This window comes from Corvus kubaryi, unplaced genomic scaffold, assembly GCF_017639235.1.
Source record: "Corvus kubaryi isolate FWS band 111438036 unplaced genomic scaffold, C.kubaryi_AGA036_p1.0 136, whole genome shotgun sequence".
NCBI lineage: Eukaryota > Metazoa > Chordata > Aves > Passeriformes > Corvidae > Corvus > Corvus kubaryi.
In genome coordinates, this window is record NW_024580670.1 from 6,170,881 (window position 1) to 6,190,934 (window position 20,054).

Here is a 20,054-nt window from a genome sequence, read left to right on the forward strand (position 1 = left end):
AAGCGTATTTGTCACAAATGTTCAAAATTTTCAGGCCTGGTGTATAAATAATGATATTTTTTTCTTTTCAGCCTCAGTGCGTGAGCCCTGTGGGTTTTTCTGGCACTTCTCAGCTGAAAGGCTATTTGTTTAAATTTAGTGTAGAAATATGAATCACTATTAATGCACAGAAGATAAGGTGAAGCACCCTGCGAGTACAGGAGATGAGATGACGTGCTCTTAGAAGAGTTTCACCAGGGATTTATGATCTGTTAAGTGCATTTCTGTAGCAGCAAATGCTGAATTACCACCTCAGTGCTGGTTCACTCACCCATGCAGATTGAGAGCGATGCCAAAGGTAGCGTGCCAAGAAGACTCTTGCCTGCTCTTGATTCTGAACATGACCTGAAAGTTTTGAGTGTGAATACGTCTCCCTCAGACTCACAGCTTACACCTAAAATAATATTTTACGAAGTTCTGTTAGTAATGAAGTAACAAGTGTTATTCATTCTCCAGACAGGAATTACTAGCTGCACTGAAGTGCTCACTGCTGATTCAGCAGCCAGGCTGCTGCTGCTCAAGGCTTAACCATGCTCCATCAAAGTGGGGTTTTACTGCTGTGCAGGTAGCTCATCCTGTAACTTTGTGCAATTCTTTATGGCATAACCCTCCAGGTTATCATAATTTCTGTCCACTGGAAGTCTTTTGCAATGGATAAGGCTTTGTTGTTTGGAGAAGGTTCTTTACGAGTTTATGCTTTAGCATAAAAATTGGGAAGTATTTTATGTTTTACTTCAGGAGGTAGGCAAAGGGTGAGCAGTCATTTTTCTTTTGTTAAGGTATGGATTTGTGTAGAATAATGGCAGCATCTGGGCTCTGATCTGAGCAGTTCATCTGACTGCAGTCTGGTGTTAGGAGACTGGTACAAATTAAAGCAATATGTTGGTTGGTACTGGGTGTAGCATTTCCAACAAAGATCCAGTCTGCACCCTCAGACCAGTAGCTTTGTCACCAGAGACTGTCCATATTGGAATGGAAGCAATCACTGCCAATAACAGATGAGGTTATTGAAGCATTTATGGGGAACGTTTAAACATATGGTACTAGTATTGGTACCTAGCAATAAAAGTACATTGGTGTTCTTTATTTGTTTTTTTAGAGGAAAAGAAGAGGAGAAAATGGAATTGGGATCAAATTAGGTGTTTGCTGAGCCGTGTTAATTGTTAATCTGAACTCCCATGGCAATGTTTAAATATCATTTTAGAACACGGAGCCATAAAAGGTTTTTAAGTTTACTTGTGTTAGGAAAATGTAGTAGCAATTAATTTACCAACATGTTATGTGTTTACAAGGTACCTTCATTTCATGGGTGGCTGGAAGACAGAACATGCTTAGATTGTATTGAATTTAAGAAGCCACATGAATTCTTAAGGCTTTTGAATGGGATGTTTTTTCTTCATGATCTTATTTCAACTCCAGCTGACCATGATGAATGTTTTCTTGTGTCTTTGACCTCACAAGAGACATGAAATAACAAATGTAGGTACTGGACTTTATTTACTTATTTACTTAGTAGTTAAAACAAGAAAGCAAACAAAACCATGATGTATTTCACCTCTTCTCCCCAGCACCCTCTTGACAAATGGCTGTTGAAACAGTGTAAACTGTGACCTTAAAGCCACAGACGTAATGAAACTCTGATCTGGCAGATGTGACAGACTCATCTTACATAAATCACTCTCTTTTGTCACTGCTGGCATATGGCCAATGAATCTTCTAATTATTGAATGGCTTTTATAGCCCCATTATTTATAATCACTTTTGGACAGCAGCTGGAAGACAAGGATGGGACAGGATGAAACTATATAGCACAAACTATTATCATTTCCATAACAACTGCTGGGATTAGAAATATTTGATGATGATGTAGCTACCAGTGCAGTCTTGTTAAATGATAAAAATCTACTCAGCCTTCTAGGATGGACTGCTGCCTCCTGGACCTTACCATGAAAATTATTCTATTAATTTTCCCAGAAACAGAGTATGAATCTCTCCAAGCATTAACAGAATATATGTGTGAGTATCAGGGCCACCGTTGCAACAGGACTTGAGGAAAATCTATGGCAAGTATTAGTAAGAGACAGTGGTGATGCCCTGGCATTGCTGTTGGAAAAGTTCTAAGAACTGTCTTCTGTTTCCCAGGAGCCCTGTCTACACCCCATGTTTTAGTCAGGATTTAACAATAAATAGAGAAGTTGTCTTGAGTTGCATTATTATCATTTTAACATTTCTTTTAAAAATAGGCTGTTGAGTTTAAGGGAGTCTTAGATTTATAACCAGCTTAATTAACACACTTTATAGTTAAGGGGAGCTATTTTGGCTGTAATTTTAGATGAGTTTGTGTTGAGTACCTTCTGCTGGGCAGAGCAGGAACCCTGGAGAGAGGAGCACAAGTGAAGTCCCCCAGCCTGTAAGGCCAATCAGCTGACGTTGCAAGTCCACTTGCTGCTCTAGAAAACATGAACTGCAGGTTTTCTGCTTATGCCTCTAAACGAGCAGGGTTTGGATTTTTTTGTTTGGCTTGGTTTTTGTAGGGTTTTTTCCCCCCTTATCTGCAGTTCTGTTTTGTAGCACAGAAATAAAACCCTGCCAACCATGATAACTTACTAGTTAAATAACTTCAGATAGAGATCTTCAGAGGAAAGACAGTACATTATAATCAGGGCTTTATAGCAAATCCAACACGTGCAATCTTTGTGTCTTTAAAAAATTCAATTCTTCCCTCTCAATGTAGACATCAGGGTGGTGAGAGAGAGTCTTAATCCAGATGACTCTATTGCACTTTTATCCTTTTAGTGGGGCCTTTAACCTTTCATTGCTTCATGGCCCTGTTGTTTTGAAACAGTCTTTGCCCACAGAAAATCCCTCTGCTAAAGACACCTTTAAACAGAGATGCTGACAGCTGAAGGGGGATTCTGCTGCAATTCAGGAATTGAAAGTAGATTTTTCCAGTTCTGATGCTATCAGTCACCGTGAATGTAGCAATTTGTTCCTTCCTAAAGAAGGGTAAAGCAAAAAAATATATACTGGTTTAATCTGCTTACAGGAGTGTAATATAGGTCAGGGACCAGTGTGTCCCGGGCCTGACCCTGACCCATCTTTGCACGAGCATCTATAGGCTCTGTCAGTGTGGCTGTTTATCAGGATTATCTGTGACCATCTCAAACAGAAATGGGATCAAACAGCTGCAGTAATTAATATAAACATAAACTATAAAATGATAGTTTCCAAACTCATAAAGCACAAGTTTAAAATACATCTCGAGAATACACATATTGCACAGTCCTGGCATAGACTATCCACCAGCTGGCAGGAAGGTGCTGGCAGCCCTGCGATGTTCACACTCAGCTTTTTCTTGGGAAAAAATTCAGATTCTGCTTGGTCATTTATGCAGTCTGCTTTCCCTGTTGGAAGCCAGCATGGCAGCAAGGCTAGAAGCTCTCAGCCCCCAGGTCTGTGCTGCTGCTTGCTGGTGGGAGTGCTCTCGAAGAGGTGATGTTCTCACGCAGCAAAGTCGGTGTTAGATGATCCCACATGCAGCTTTCTTCCTGCAGAAACTGGGAAATTTAGCACCAAGTGTCAGAGCATAGTTCAAAGCATAGCTTCCCTAGTGACTTTATATCAGGTAACTGTTGGAGGACAAATGTGTGGCAGAATTGTGGGTTTGAAAACAATGTGTTTAGAAATCAGTCAATATTTTTCATTAATCACAGACTCATCTGAGTTACACATTGAGCTACAAAAACCTGACAGTTTATTGTTTCTCAGAAAACCATATGTCAGTAAATATATTTTTTTGCTATGAGAAATGTTTCCCCCTTGGGTTTCTATTTACTGCTAAAATGTTGTTATGATGTAATTGTTGGGGAGGGTGATAGACGTACTCTAAAATACAGTATAATAATTAAGACGAATAGATTAAACCTGCCATTTTGCTCTGTGTTTCATTCAAAGGATTCAGAAAATAAGATGGAAGCATCTCAGATTTGGAGTAGGGGAGAGATGCAGTGAAAAGTTGGTTCTCTGACTGTATCTTCACATTAAAAAAGGGCATTGATTTTGTTCAGTGGAGAAAAAAGGGAAAGGAAACTGTTGCAACAGCACCAAAAAAATCTTTGAACAGGCCTTACTTGTTGTGAACTATAAATTTCGGTGAGCTTTTCATTTTTTTTGTGTCTGATGAGCTAAAGCTACATATATCAGTCTAATTTTCATTACAGAAATAACAAGGTGATTTTTCTGTGTGCAAATAAACAATTTCCAACGTATCCTGACCAGCACAAAGGAAGAATGGAGCACGGGGTCTTCAGACCCGTATCCTCTGCTTTGGAAGTTGCTGTTCCTGGGTTGCATCTCTTGTCCCTCCACTGTTACCACTGTTGGATCTTTTTACATGCTTTTAGCAGAGAAGAAAAGACAGGATTTCAAAAGAATAAATGTAAGATCCAGTCTCCATGAGAACAGGGGAGTATTTTGAAGGCCAGTATATACTTCTAGTTAACACAGCTCCTCTCTAAAGGAAGTATTTTCTTGAGTACAATGACATGGATTTAAATTTTACAAAGGGGAGGACTTTTGCATAAAATCAGGTGGTTCTGGGTACCTGTCCATCTTTTAGTCTGGTGCTGGCTGGTGCATGGACAGAAGCCGTCAAAGGTGAGGCTTGGTCTCAGAGGGAGTTTGCATGAGCCAGTGATGCCCCTGAGGATCAGAGTGAATTTTGCTGCAAGATTTGCACAGAGGAGGTTGCTGAAATGTCACTGGCATATTTTTCAGGTTCTCAAAGATTATGGGTGTGTACGTTTTGGACTAAGAGTATAGCAGAGTTTATAAACTCACGTGCACCACTAGGACCTACTAAATAATGCCAGTGCATGCCCTCTCAACTCTGGGGAGATTTTTGGAAGAGATCAGAGCGGAGAGAAACATTTCAAGTGGTAAAAAAATCCAATGTATTCCAGGCTGGATCCCTTTGGCAGCTTCCTACATAGAGTTAGTTTCTGTGTTAGCTCATTTTCTTCTGCCATGCAGTGGAGGGAGTTCCTGAACCTGCTCATACCCACAGCTTGTGGCCTCAGTGACTGCTGAGCTGAGATCATCAGGGCTACAAGAAGGCTTTATTTCTGTCAAGACTTTCCTGGAATTTAGCAACAGGAATGTAGTTTAGCAAGCTTCTTGAGGGTTGCATTTATTTTTACCTCTTTTTTTTCTTCTTCTTCCTTCTTTTCTAAAATAAATGTAATAGAAATAAGCATCACTCTGAGCTCCCAGAGGGGACACTTATGTGAGTGTAAGTGTTGCTATAGCCCCTGTTTTTGCAAGTGTCTTTTTAACTAGTGCTTCAGTGACTCAGCTGGGAAATCCCAGCTCCTGCATAAACCAAATAACCAAACTTTCCAGTGGGGCCTTAATAGACTGAGATGCTAGATGGAATGGGCACAGAGGGAAGCTAAAAGCAGATATCATCATTAAATTGCATCTTTTCTGTGGTCAAACAAGCCCTAGCTCAGCAGAGTTTATGCACCTCAAGACTCTATTGTGACATAAATCATTGAATCAGGGATCACACAGTATTTTGGAAGAAAGTTTACTTATGTGATACATTCAGTTTTGTGCATTAATTTCTTCCCTGGAATAAGCCCTTGCATTATGCCCAAACAGTTTGTCATATTTGTCCTTTTTTGCTATGAAAAACCACCTTGCCTTACTCTCTCTTGTGCAAAGAAAAATATGGACTGTTTAGTTAAAAGATAAAGAACTACTTTATTATTTCAGCAGATGCTCTTTTTTTTGCCCGGTCTCCCTCTGGAGTAAAACAATGTGGTATGAAATCAAACATCTGGAGTTTGGAAAGTCAGCTCTGATACTGAAAAACTGTAGTTTTTTTTTTTTTTTTCCAAGTCTACCAAACCCTCCAAGTGCCTCCTGTGTGGAAAACCAGTTCCATGGTGTAATAACTGGAGACCACTTGTTAGAAAATGGGTTGATAATTTGCTCTGGGAGTGAGGGGTGTTGCTGGGGTCACTCAGGAAAGTGTTTTGAGCCAATTACATCTCCCTTAATTTCAGTTTTGTTATTTTATTTCTGTTATGAGCATCTTGGTCTTTAAGAAATTTCCTTCTGTTAATAGCTGGGCCTGCTGCCTGAGCCTTCCTTTCTTCAAAAAGAGATTTAATTAAAAGGAAAAGCTGTCAGGGGGATCTAAATACAAATTACATAGTTATTTTAAAAATTTGACATAGTACTTCAAACTGCAGGTTTTTTTGTGTTTAGTTTTGTTTTTAAACCAACATTTCTGATTAAATGCTGCAGGGCTGCAGTAGTTAGATCCTGCCCATGGTCATATAACAATCTGCACTCTTTCTTATTTCACCATTTGCCTGGTGCTGCTGCTGCCTCCCAGACTCCATTGCAGTATTATTATTCTTGATTTGCTCTGCAGTGATTCCTAGAGGCTCCAGCCAGGAATCTGAAACTGTGAGGCTGCATTCTGTGTCCAGATGTATTGAGATGATCTCTGCATTACATATTCACAATCCAAAAAATCATAATGCAAATAATAAAAGACTGTGGAAACAGCTGCAGTGGTTCAGCCTGAGGTCCACATAGTCCAGCATTTTGGCTTCAGCTGGGGCATTAATAAGATGCCTGCCAAAGGGAAGGAAAACAGCAAGATATTTGATATTCCCCCATTTTTTTCCCAGGTCTCCCAGCCACCAGCAATTAATGTTAAGTTCAAGGGATTTCCTTTTCATTCTTCTTTTCAAGGCCAGGCTGGATGGGGCATTGAGCAACCTGGTCCACTGGAAGGTGTCCCTGCCCATGGGAGGGGGGTGGGAACAAGATGATCTCTAAGGTCCCTTCCAATCCAAACCATCCTGGCATTCTGCAGCCCCCAATGGGTCTGTCTTACAAATGCTTTTCTATCTCCCCTTGAATCTCCTGAATAAGCTTCTTGCCCCCACAGTGCTCTCCAGGGAGAGCTGCACAGCCTGCGGACTCTTGCCCCTGTTGCAGGATTCTTAACCAGCTCCTATTTAGCTTTCCTTGGGGTCTCTGTCCTTGTGTTGGGAGAGGCAAGCACTGCCCAGTCCTCAGGTGACCTCAGGTCATGTTGGAGGCTGATGTCCACAGCAGGCTGCAGCATCCCCCTCTTGGTCCTTGTGTAGCAGCTGCTGCAGGCCTTGATCATCCTGGTTGTGTTTTTCTCAGAAGCTTTTCCAGTGGTTTTTTTCTTTTCATTTTAGAACACAAGAGTTTCAATCCCTGTTTTGGCTCTACGGTCAAATTAATGTCAGTGTTACTCCAAACTTGGAAAGATTTTTGGGAAAAGACTTCATTAAGTTTCTTCAGTTCATATATTCTACTACAAAAAAAGGATTTGGTATTCAGCAACTGACAATGTTCATTAAGAGTTACTTTTTTTTCCTTTTTTTTTTTTTTTTTGTGTGTGTGTTCATTTGTTTTTGCTTTGTTTTCAACTCATTTATCTTCTTTCACGCTTCTGACGGTGTTCAAACCTGAACAGGGAAATAACATAGATTTAAGTGAAAAGCATTGGGTATTATTTTGTTGTTTTTAAGGACTTTGGGTGCTCTTAATTCGTTAAGTCAATACTTTGGTAACTCCTGCTGTGTGTTGGGATAGATACCAGTGTGAAGTATAGCACTTGTTTGATTTTTTTTGCCATGTTCAGCTTTATTAGTACCTCCAGTGGGAGTAGCTTTTGCCTTCTGTCTCTCTGCCCAGCTCACCCTCCAGTGACTTGCAAAAGCAATACCTTTATTATTTTTCTTCTTTTTCCCATCATCTGTCTCCATTTGCTCAGACAAATAAGTGATAAAAGGGAATGATGATCTGTTTAACACCACAGGAAGAAAGATGCATTATGAGACAAGAGAGACCTCTTGTTTACAGCAAGTTATTTTTGGTAATTAGCCATTTGTAGAGGAAGATGGGCTTCTGCTCATAAAGTCAGCATGCTATAATTTAGGGGACTCTGAATGGAAATCTAACATTTGCCTCAATTAGAAATGTTAATTGTGTGCATTTAGAAATAAATAAATGGTTGTTTTTTTCTTTGCAGGAAGCAGACTGAACAAAGATCTGCGGCATTACCTCAACCAGAGGTTTCAGAAGGGGTCGCCGGATCACGATTTGCAGCAGACCATCCGAGATAATCTTTATCGCCACGCTGTGCCTTGTAAGTAACAAAACATTGACCTGCTGGACTACATGTGGTAGAATTTCATCTTTATTTTTGGGGCAGCCTTCCTGTGGTGGTGTGCACGGCTGTGGGGGAGACTCTTTTCAGCTTGGGCAGACTTCCATGTGTGACAGCAGATAGGGTTGAAAAGGAAAATGATTCATCTCTGAATTAGGCTTTTTTGGTTACCTTTTTGGAGCAGTTGATGGTGTGATGCAAGCCTTGTGATGCCTAATGTGGAGAAAAACCCTAAAAAAACCTGCCATGAAGTGATTGCTTGCCTTTAGAAATAGTCTATGTTAACACCACGATGGTGAATGTTGCTTATTGGTTTAAAACCTGTGAATAAAAAAGAAGCTTCTATTTTTATTTCCTGAGCAGAACTTTATATCTGATGCTTGTTTAACTTGTAGATTGAACAGCATTTTATGGCTGGGTGCCATTGTTGCAGGTATCTGCCAGTGTTGGAAGGTCATCCTTGATTCACATAGGAGATAAACAACAAGAGTTAGCAAAGCTGAGAAAGAAATGCTCATTTTCACTCAAAAAAACAAACCAAAACAAACAAAACAAAAAAACCCCAAAACAACAGCAAGAACAACAAACCCCCAAAAAAACCCAAACCAAAAAACAAACAAAAAATCCCAATAAAACCAAACAAACAAAACAAAAAAAACCCCAAGAACCAGAAGAAAAACTAAGAAGTCTGGAGCATGGTAATCTTTAGAAGGTCAGAATCACTACTCAAAATGAGACTGTCCTTGGCATTTTGGGGGTACATACAAAGAGTAGAGAGTGATCCTACTTTGTTGCGCCTCTCTTTGACATTCTACACGTGGCAGGGGACACTCTTCTAAGCAAAAGGCTTATTTGCTTAACTTGGCTGAGCTGTGGGAATAATGGTATGCCCTTTAGATCAGACTGGAGTAAGAACTAGTAAACATCTTAGTTATAGGATACTGAGATAAGCAGTAAAATAATTTGAAGTTTTCTGTCTCGTTGTGAATCAGAGATTGTTTATCCTGGTAGACTTATATAAATATTGAATAATTATGTTGCAACTCAAAATCAGTATTTGCCAACAAATATCACATAGTGGTACACACAGTAATAGTCATTTTCAGTCTAAGTGTTGCATGCAGGAGGGCTGCATAAGACCAGTTAAAGTTGAGTGGTAACACTGACAAATGTTGATTCTTCAAATGGCAGATGCTGTTATAACACCATTGAGTTTATGCTCATTTAATCGGTGAAAAGCACGAAACAAATTATGTTTAAAGTACTGTGCATGGCCATAAAGAATAAATATGGATTATTGTTTCCTATTGAACATTTCCATTTTGTCAGCATGAAATATGATTATTTTTCTATCACCTAACTTGGCAGGCTGCAGATTTTTAAAGCATACTGCAAAAAGTGCCTTCCAGGAGAGCACGTGCAGTGTTAGGCTTGGGAGACACAGTGTTGTGATACTAATGTCCTTCTGCCTATGTGTGATATTTCATTTCCTAAAGCAGCATATAGAGCAAATGAGTGTAAGTTCTGGGGAAACATTTTACACGTTACCAAGGTTACATTTTGAAATGCTTTCCATTGATTCTTTTATCTGATTTATTGAACTTGATGGTGAGCTAAGCTGCTTGGACTTGCTTTTGATTTAAAATTAAGAGCAGTGAAAGGGATTCCTGCCTTTTAGAAATAGATGGGGGAGATGTGGGTTGTTGGTGTATTAATAAGAACATCAGAACTTATGTTTCACTTGTGAAACAAGTGGAAAATCCAAGAAGTGGTGTTGGTTATTGTGTGTCTCCACACTTTCTAATTTGTCGGGCAGGTAGCATTTAATTTTTGCTTCATTTACTGTGGGGATGGTATTGATGGTAGCTTTTAAGAATGATGCTAATATTCATATGTGGCTTGGAGTGAGACTGCTGTATAGTGGGTTGGGATGCTTTACAGGTCTGGAGATTAATCTGGCTGTATGGTCATATTTTTATTCCTTGGTACACATGACCAGTAAATCCAGAGCCCTGGACCAATCTCTAGTGCTAATGGATTATGAAGCCTTGTATTTTGAAAATGGAATTCCCTGCTGCTTATGTGGTAAACAGAAACAAGAACACAAGGTCACTTGGACTGAGCATGCTTGGCCTGACAGCTGCTTTTTATCACACTAATATAAGGGCTAAATGAAGTGATAATTAGTAAATGCAAAATGGAAAAAGGTGCTGTTAACCAGTTCTTGCCCAGAAATTCTGGTGAGAATAGCACGTGGTTCAGCGCTGACTGGTTTGGTACCAGTGGTGAGAAAACCCAGAGGGTTCCTGTTTCCCACACAACCCTGTGCCCATTGTGTGCTTGGCTCTGGAACTGAGTGAAGGCACAGTGACAGCTTTTGTAGAAGACAGAGGTCAAGCAGAAGGGAGGAAAGATGCAGAAAATTTGACTCAACCTTGTTATTTTGTCAATGACACACTGCTTAAGTATCATTTAGATTTTTTTTTTTAGGAGAGTTGGTTAAGAGTTTGATTTATTTTCTGATGAACTCTTGAGGATGAGTGGGATGATGCCAGCTCACAGAGGGGCCATAGGAGCATTGCCTGTATGGGTGACACAGGATGGTTTGCTGAGAGATCAGAGAATTTGATCCCTAAATGTGAGAACTATCATAAAGACATGAGACCTTGAAATGGACACAAAGGTAAAGTATTGTTGAAATAAGTTGGTGAACCACATACATATTTTTGCAAACTGAAGTCTTTCCCTGCTCCTCGGTGCCATCTGCCCCTCCAGCACACTTCCTCTGAGTCCTCATACCCTCAGCTCCCAGCTCCCCACTGAGCTGATTTTTTCCTGCAATGTTCTGTAGTAAACAACAGCTGTGACAAGATTCCAGGTGGCCTTCAAGTTTGGTTGTCTTGAGTCGTGAGTTCTCTGCTGTTCCTATCACACCAAACCCACGGGTTTATTTACAGACCCAAGGCATTCCCCTCTGAGTTTACAACTTGAGCAGTAGCATAATCTAGGACCAAGGCAGAGTAAGGAAGAGAGGCAGGGCACCTATTTATATATTTGGATGGTGTATAAGTGGTTATGAAGCCATGCTACAATGGACAAATCTTTGGAAGAGTTAGTATAGTTCAGCCACTGGACTAGCTTTTACTTCATATGAACCACCACTGGGTTATTTCCTTGACTTTCTTCCTGAGGCTTTCATTTCATTGTAAACTTCACTGAGCCTTTACTTTAAAATATTTCTGTCTTTTGTTTAAGAAAAATTAAGATTTTCAAAACTTGAGCAAAGTTATTCTCATAGATGTTCAGATTAATTACTTTTTTCATTCCTAGCATGTAGTTTCCATTGTCAAAACTAGACAAAAATCCATCAGTACATCATGCAGATTAGTAATATGCTGGTTCAATCTCTAGCTATCCCTTTAACTTTTTTGATTTTAAGTACCACATTTTTTCTGTGTTTTGATGTGCCTAATGAAGATGATCAGAAATAATGCTCTGTTTTGGGGTAGATAATGGCTCCATTGAGCTTGGACTATACTGTGAGATGGCAACAATTCCACAATTACCCTTTGGCCATGCCTCTACCAGAAGTGCTTTGACTGATGCAAAGACTTGGGCCACATCTTATTTCTAGAGTGGCTCAATTTTGCCAGCCCAAACACTTGAGAGCAAGAGGGCAGGTTTATCAACTGTGTGAGTAGTCTTGCTGGGGCACCCTCTGCCACATTTAAGTCCACCAGTGCTCACTGAAGATTTGGGGGAGGCTGAGAGTCAGGGATGTAGTGTGTTGACATTCTGGCTTTAGGTTTCAGAGAGTGTTTCTAAGAGCAGGACTTCCCCAAACAGGATTGTTGTATGTGAAGATTCACCTAGTGGAAATTGTGATTAGTTGGAAGTTCATCTAAGAGTATATCCATTAAATAGGTTTTTCCAAACAGCCTTACCTGGAAATATCTGTGCAACAGTGTTTATTGAGAAAGATACGCGATAGCAACTTACTTTAAGGTACTAATGCAGCAGAATGTCCAAACCACTGTTCACAGAAGGCTGAACAGACATGATAATCATCCTCGTTTTGAAATGATGGCAGAGGGTATCTGTTTAACATAAACATGCAGTACTGGCCATTTGTCCTAGTTGCTTATACTCAACAACCTGGCAGCAGTTTTCTTTTCGAAGTGCATCAGGAGGAATCAGAAAGATTATACTTCCATAAAAGCTTATCTCAGCATGTTGTTTGCTTTTGGGGTTTTTTTTCCATTTACTTGGTTCTTCACTTGTTTCAGCCCTGTGCGACATGCAGAGGCAGCTATGGTGGGTCTGGTGTCTGTACCTTTACTTGCCAAAGCAGTATACCTGGTGCAGACATGACTGAAATAACAGTTAATCTTATTTCAGTACTGTGCAATCCCTTTCGTTGCCAGGCTGCAGTCTTCAGAAGCAAAACTCTGGAAGGTGCAAGGTCTTTTTGATGGTAGATGAAAAGGTGACAGTGTAGTGGCTAGCCTAGAGTTAAGTCAGGCTAGATACTATATGGCATTCTTCTTTTTATTTTTCACCTTTTCTTCACAAAATTGGTTTTTAAAATGTCAGGAGGTCATCATTCAATGGTTGATTCACTTCCCCAAAATAAGTACATGTCCTGGGATTAATTGACTGGAGATCTGAATGTTAGAGATTTACTACTTTCATTTCTGCTGTCTGTTCTCTCACCTTCCCAGAGTTTGATCTGTTTCTCTGTCCTCAATTACAGAACAGTAGCTCCAACTGTTGTGGTTGGTCTTACAAAGGAGCATGGAGCAAAATGGAAAGAAATGGATAAAAATCAATGGTTGTAAGTGTCGAGTGATCTGTGAGGAGGCTCAGAAAAAGCCAATGACACCCACACACCTGGCTGGCCTGAGCTCTCTCACATTTCAGTGGGAAATTTGAAAGTAAGTTTCTTTATTCCAAGCGATCTCCTGGTACAAAGGAAAAGTCTTCCTTTCTAAGCAAGACCAGTAATATTGAACAACAAAACTTCACAGTTTGATAGGACAAACTTTAGTAAGTGATTGTAGACTGCACATTGAAGCTTATTATCTGCATTAAAGATTTTCATGGATAATTGAACTTCCAAAGGGCAGTTTAGTTTCTCCAGGAGCTGAATAAGCTGTTCTGTGCATAACTACCATCACCTGCAGGTAATGGAGGACTAGAGAGATTAAATGGGCTGGGGTGTGATGAAACTCCTGTCGAATGTGCAGACTTGGGTGATTTCCCAGGATGGTTTTTAAAGTCCTGTAGCTCTGGGTTGCCCCATAAGTATTTCTGAACTTCAGAATGAATTGATAAAAGGGATATGCAAACCAGGTTACAGAAGGCTCTTTAGAATAGTGAGCACAAAAGTGTGTCAGTATACTGGGAAACATTGCTGAAATGAAGCATAAAGACCTTTATGTTACAAATGAATGTGTTTTTACATGTGTGGATATTTGAGCTACAATTTCGAAGTTATTTTTAGGTACTAATTTTTATTAAGGATAAACAGAATCACTGACAGTGCACATTAGTTTTCTTCCCAGGCAATAAATCATCAGTTTATGTACACAAATGTTCTTGAATTCTCAAACGCTTTCCAGACCTGCAGATGTATTTATTATCCAAGTACCTTTTGTTGCCATTCTCTTCCTAGAGGTGTAATTCTGCTTTGGTAATGAGAAATAGTTGCAAGGTCCATGAAATATTCATTTGAAGGCCCACACTGATAAGATGAGGAGCAGCAGACTCTTTTCTAACACATAAAAAATAATTAATAGTTTTACAATATTTATGTTAGGAAAAAGTTTTAAGTACTTTTTAAATAGTGGCATTATCACTGTGTTGCAACATATGGATAGCAGCAGTATGTAAAGATAATTTTTCTCAAGAATATTTGCTTGTGAGTTAATCTAGCTCTGTATAATATGAGGTATATTTTCCTTGCCAGTTAGTGTATACACATTTAATTTTTCCTGCGTGTTCAGCAGGGACTGTATCCTGAATACAACTACTGGCTTTAGAAAATCCTTATACCTGTGTTCCAGGGAGTGCCAAATTGCAGCAGTGTCCCCTGCAGTTTTCAAGGATATAATTCTTTCACTTATTAGTGAACCAGATGTGTTTTCACTTTTAAAAGAGAGAAAAATACCCTGTTTTGAGCAACAGGGCTAATATTTCTGTAGTTTAGTTCCTTTCTATAGACAATGATTTTTGTTTAATCTAGAAGACTTCAGGACCTTTTTGCCATCTGGTCTGTCCTTTCAGATCAATAGCACATTTTTGTGTCAGTGAAACTATTGTTTGGGGGTGGGTTTGTTTGTTTTGTTTTTTAATTTTGGAAATAAAAGCGCTTATGATAGCAAATATTGCTCCATCTGCTTCCCCGTTTGTGAGGAATAGCTTTTTTTTGTATTTCACTCTACACCCAGTTGGAATTGAATGAGGCACCAGAGAACAGTACAAAGCAGAGGAGCTCAGCCTTATATGCTCTCCCATGCCACTTGCCAAAGGAGATTTGGGTAAGAAGTGTGGGAAGAGATTACATGGCCAGTTTTCTTTGTTTTCTTTGTTAGTCCCCAGTGTACTTAATTTTGCAGGTTTTTCATCACAGTTGCTTTGTACTACGGCAAAGCAGCTGTGAGTGGATACTTAGGTGTAGTGCAAACAATGTCTCTGCATATGTTTGAAAACATAAAGGTTTCCAAGGTGAGAGTCTCTGTGAGAGCAAAGAGTAAATCAGACCTGAGAGCAGGTACTGCTGTTTGGAGGTTGAAGGCATGGAGATGAATTACCCCACATTATTTACTTCAAAACTGGCTCTGTCCTGCCACAGTTTTTCATGTGATGTCCCAGGGTCCTGATAAGATCTTTTGTGATGGCTGCAGTGCCACAGCTTTTGATTTTTAGGCAGTTTGATTTCTTTTCAGCTATCACCATGCATCTGTTTAAGGGTTTCAGTGTATTGATTATGCTACAAAGCAAGAGAATGAGTGTTCCAAGCAAAAGGATTGTTTTAAAATTAGGTAAAATTAAATATGTAGCTGTTCTTTAACCTGCTTTTCCACTCACATTTGCATTTGGGCTTCACATTTGGTATTTCATGATTAACTCCCTCCAGAAAGCATCCCCGTCACTGTATAGGTATGTTTGTGCTTGGGCATGTTGGTGGTTTCACCATGACAAAAGTCCTGTGCTTTCCATCAAAGATGTCAGTGTTTAAAAAGGAACACCTGTAAATTGCATTTATATGATATTCTTTTGGTCCAGTGTGATACCTGCAATACAGCGTGGGCAAAACCAGTGGGATGGTAGAGGAGGAGTTTCCTCTGTGATTCCCAGTCACACATCCTGCTACCGTGACAGTCTCTGAGCCCAGGGGGCCAGTGGCAGATGCCAGCTCCTGATGGCTTTGATGGGGATGCAGAGTTGCCACATTTCATCTTCAAACAGTTATCCTTTTTTTAACATTACATGCTTCCTCCATAAAGTGTGCTGTATTTGTCCTCTAAATCCTTTTTGCCTTTATTTCAGCAGAGAGGCGATTAGCCGTGTAATCATTTATAAAGCTGTTTAGATTCTGCTAGCTGGTTTTCTTTGGGGAGAGTCATATCCAGTACCTTTATTGGGAATAACTCTGTAAATTCATCTTCACTGATTTCCTTCCCCCCACCCCAAGTGAATAAGAGGGTAGAAAAAATAGAACAAATATTTGTAGTTCTGCCCCTATTGAAGGAAAAATAAATCTTTCTTATTAGTCTTAACAGTCTAGATATATCCTTTTTTTATAATCTTCTCTTGAATAATTAGAGCTTTGAGTTATGAAGTCAAGATTCCTGGGTCATTGCCAGAACAGATTTATTTAAGGGGGACACTAGTTCTCTGAATTCCTTTTAAAGGGCTTTGTAATGTCCCAGACTGCTCTTAATTAGTGATTTAAGAGGGAATACATCTGTTTCACTGAGGGTTGTGAAAATTTTTATTTAAATGGAAATGTTTAATAAATGGCTCTTTGAAAGGCTAATGTATCTTCAAAATGAGATGTGTATCACAGGGTAATCAGGTGGATAGTGATCTGGCAGTTCTTCTTGTATGGTCTTTTTCAAGCTGAATATGGAGGAAAACCTCATCAAAGACCTTTAGAAGTATCATCTGCTATTGAATTATAGTTCATACTTCATCATTCATTCACTACCTGCACTTTTTCACTGAACTTCAGGTTTAACGCTTCATTTACCAGGGGAGAAAACAGTAAACAAAAGTTGATGTTGGTGAAAGGCCTATAAAAAGGCTTTTTAGAGACATTGATGGTACTTTTTTTTTTATCTTAGACCATCATGGAAACTCAAGTACCAAAATTTAAAGCTACTTAATTGGACATTTGTCATATGCTGAAACTTTGCAGGTGATCTCTGCTGTATTAGGGATTTGAACTGGCAAACCTCAGAAGTGAGGTGCTGGAGCAGATGCTGAGGGAAGGAGGAACTCCACATTAAGAAGCTGCTGCTTTTAGCAAACTCTTCCTTGAATACATGAGGAGATGGCTATTAATAAACACAGCATTTACCATCTCCTACTGTTCACAGGTCTTTTGAATTAGTAATCAAAATCTTGAAACTGTGTATTTTGACTCTTTTCATGTAAGTGTTTATTTATGAGCCCTTACTACCATCTTTGTTCATGTTATTCTAGGGTGTGAGTTTTTTAGTGTTTTCTTTTGTTCCCAGGGGGATAACACAGGAGAGCTGAAAATGTGCTTGAATAGTGAGGTTATTAGCAGTTCCCCTAAATCCAGATCTGGAAGGTTTTGAGGAGAGCAGCAAGAGAGTTGCAGGTTGTGAAAGAGAGTCATGGAAAACTCAGCAGGACACTACATGGCAGTGCAGAAATAGGAAGGCTGGACTCAACAGTGGGGCAGAGAGATGGACACAGCTTTTGCAGGAATGTGAACATTCCATCATGTTCATAAATAACTTTCCCATTTTTGCATTTCCATCATTTTAAAGATATAGATTGCTATCTCACTCAGCAATCCTCTGCAAAATGCCCAGTGTTTTCTGGAAGGGAAAAGCTGATGAGGTGCAACAGTGCTGCTTCTGTGAAACTAACCACACTGGAGAATCACACTGACAGACATTCTGTAAATTGCCCACATTTATAGAACATTGATGATACCATTAAAGTGGTAAATTTAATATTATAGTTCTATTAGATTTCTCCCTCATTAACTCTGGTCTGATAAACAACCTCCGGCATATTTTGAAGGTAATAATCACCTTACAATCACTACTGCTTCTCTCTATCTGGCATTTCAAGCTCCTATAGATTTACAGTTTTCTGTCATCTAATCTGTACTTACTCCTTTATTTCTTCTTTGAACTTGTGCTTACAGGCAGACGACCCTTTTCTAGAGGGCCCTGGGCAAGCAATTAACACTTAATAGCCAGAATAAAGTAATCCTAAATTCCATTCCTCAGATTTTGGACAAAATGGGTCTGAAAGAATAAAATTAACCCAGTGTTCAGGCAAGCAGGGTGCAGACCTGCAGAGGGGTTTTAGGACTGAGCACTTTCTAAGGGTTGGTACTGGGGAATGTTGGCAGCAGTGGGTTGTGTTCTTGGTTTTTGCAAACAGGTATCAGAGCAACCTCTGCAAACTCTTGCTGGAAATGTAGGTGGTGAAGAGGGACCATGTGGGTACTGGGCACAGCCCTGCCAGGCAAAGCAGCCCTGCTGTAGTGTGCAGGAAGATGGAAATGCTGAAGAAACTTTTGTCAGCCATGCCTCTCTAGTGGAGACAACTTCCACTCCTAAACATTAATTGTCAGGCAGCAAACTCACAGTTCAACCAAGTAACCTTAGCTCCTCTCAACTGGCAGGAGGCTTCCAAGGAGGTATCACTTGCCTCTTGTTTTCCTAAGTGAGTCATGGTTTAATTAGAGTGCTGTCTCGAGGAGAAGGTGGTTGTTATACATCACCTATCACAATGTAAAAGTGGAAAGTGACGCTGAAATGCTGACCCTTAATCTGAAGTGCACCATCTGTGTTTTATTTCCACATCTTGCTGAGTTTACAGTTATTTGAATTCACAGTTTGTTCCCCATTTGCTGTTCCCACATGGTAAGTGAATTGGATCCAAAATGTACTGATGAAAGAATGAGAAGTCTGTTGTAGAAGTTTGTTCCTACCTACAAGAGTGCTCTATCTCACACTTTTTCCACCCTGTGAGTTAAATCCCAGCTGTAAAATCTTGTCTCAAGATGGCCTTCTTTCATGGTGGGAAGTTGGGGTTACCGTAAGGACAAAGACTCCTTTCCCCATCCTAAAGTGATTTATGATTTGCTTATGACTTTCAGCTCTAGAAAAGGTAGAGAGTTCTTACATCTGACAAAGTATTTGCTTTGCTGTTCCTGTAAGTTTCTGTGGATGCTTATCTGGTAATAAGTTTTTGGTGTTTGGAGCACCACTCTTATTTAATATTTCTTCGCTGTTCATATGAGCCAAAGTGTTTGATGCTAAATTAAGACTGGCTATACTATAATGATGAGAGCTGTAATTACAACTGTAATAGTTTTTCGTGGTGCAACTTTGAGCTAGTCTGATTTTAGAATGGGCAAACAGCTCAAAAACAGGTTGAATTTCATTTATTCTCCATTCTTTCTATTTTTTTATACTGAGAGCAACCATTTTCTTAAGACATAACTAACTGTAAAAAAAGTTATAAAATTTAAACATGTCATATTTCGAAAGCAAGCCATCAAAATGCTGAAGGCTGTATAAACTTAAATACCTTCTTTGGCTTTTGCTGTAGACCACACAAGCTCTGAGAAATTGATTACTCTGGTGCTGGAAGGGGCTTTCATGATACAGAAACAGAGGTTTGCATTGAATTTCTTTCTTTGTGTGTGGGACTTTTTTTTGGAAAGAAAAAAGCCTTTAAACCCCAGATTAAAAATAAGTCATTTCATTGTTTCCTTTTTCCCTTCTTTTAAATCTTATGAAAGAGTTTCCATAAACGACTGGGGAGCTGCATCTCTGAATAAATCTAAAGTAAAATGCTCCATTTCTTTTTTTAATAAAGAGGCTTTTTTCTGGAATGTTCCACATAGGTACTACCTCATTGAAGTTTCATCTGGTTGAAAGAGTTTCAGTGTGGTTCATGCAGATTTTTTTGTTTTGTGGACATGAAGAGGAGGGGCAAGGAATTCGGAGTAATTTATTTTTGTATTGCAGTCTTCAAATTTACTGTATGCAGTATTCTAAACCCAACATTATCAAAGGCTTTGGAGTTCCCATGGCAGCTGTGAGTTGACCAGACGTATACCCAAAAAATCGTCTATGGCTCAAAGAGGCCAGTGTTGAAAGATCAGGAACGTGATCTTGAGCAAAGAATTTTTGGCTTTTCTTCTTAAACAAGAGACATATAATGGGCCAGCACCTTGGCCCAGCTGGTGTTTTCATGAAAATACTGATGTCCCATAAATTTAAGACTGTTTATAAGCAGGCCAATCTCCTGTTAGTGTGTGGCCATATCTCTTATAAAGGTAACACAAGGGTTGCTGGCTCTCAGTGGTGTTTTTCCCCTACCTAATTCAAGCACTTTTGAGGACTGGGTACATCAGCAAGAGCAGCATCTGTTTTTGCTGCTGGGTTTGGTGGTGTGAGATGATGATGTTTTCCCTTGCCTGGCTCTTTCACAGAGGTGCTGTGGACTTGTGAGCTGTGTCCTGTGCAGAGCTGCTTTGCCAGCGATGGCTCTCGGCTGGTGTGGGTCA

The 20,054-nt window shown here is 39.6% G+C and overlaps 1 protein-coding gene across 28 annotated transcripts in view; it reads left to right on the plus strand.

Moving 5' to 3' along the window:
- MAGI1 (membrane associated guanylate kinase, WW and PDZ domain containing 1) overlaps window positions 1-20,054 on the plus strand; it is a 335,583-nt gene that overhangs the window by 158,733 nt on the left and 156,796 nt on the right. For all 28 annotated transcript variants that reach the window (XM_042014765.1, XM_042014699.1, XM_042014557.1 and 25 more), the window contains exon 2: window positions 8,126-8,242. In XM_042014765.1, coding sequence (XP_041870699.1) covers window positions 8,126-8,242 — 117 coding nt within the window. The remainder of the gene's footprint in view (window positions 1-8,125; window positions 8,243-20,054) is intronic.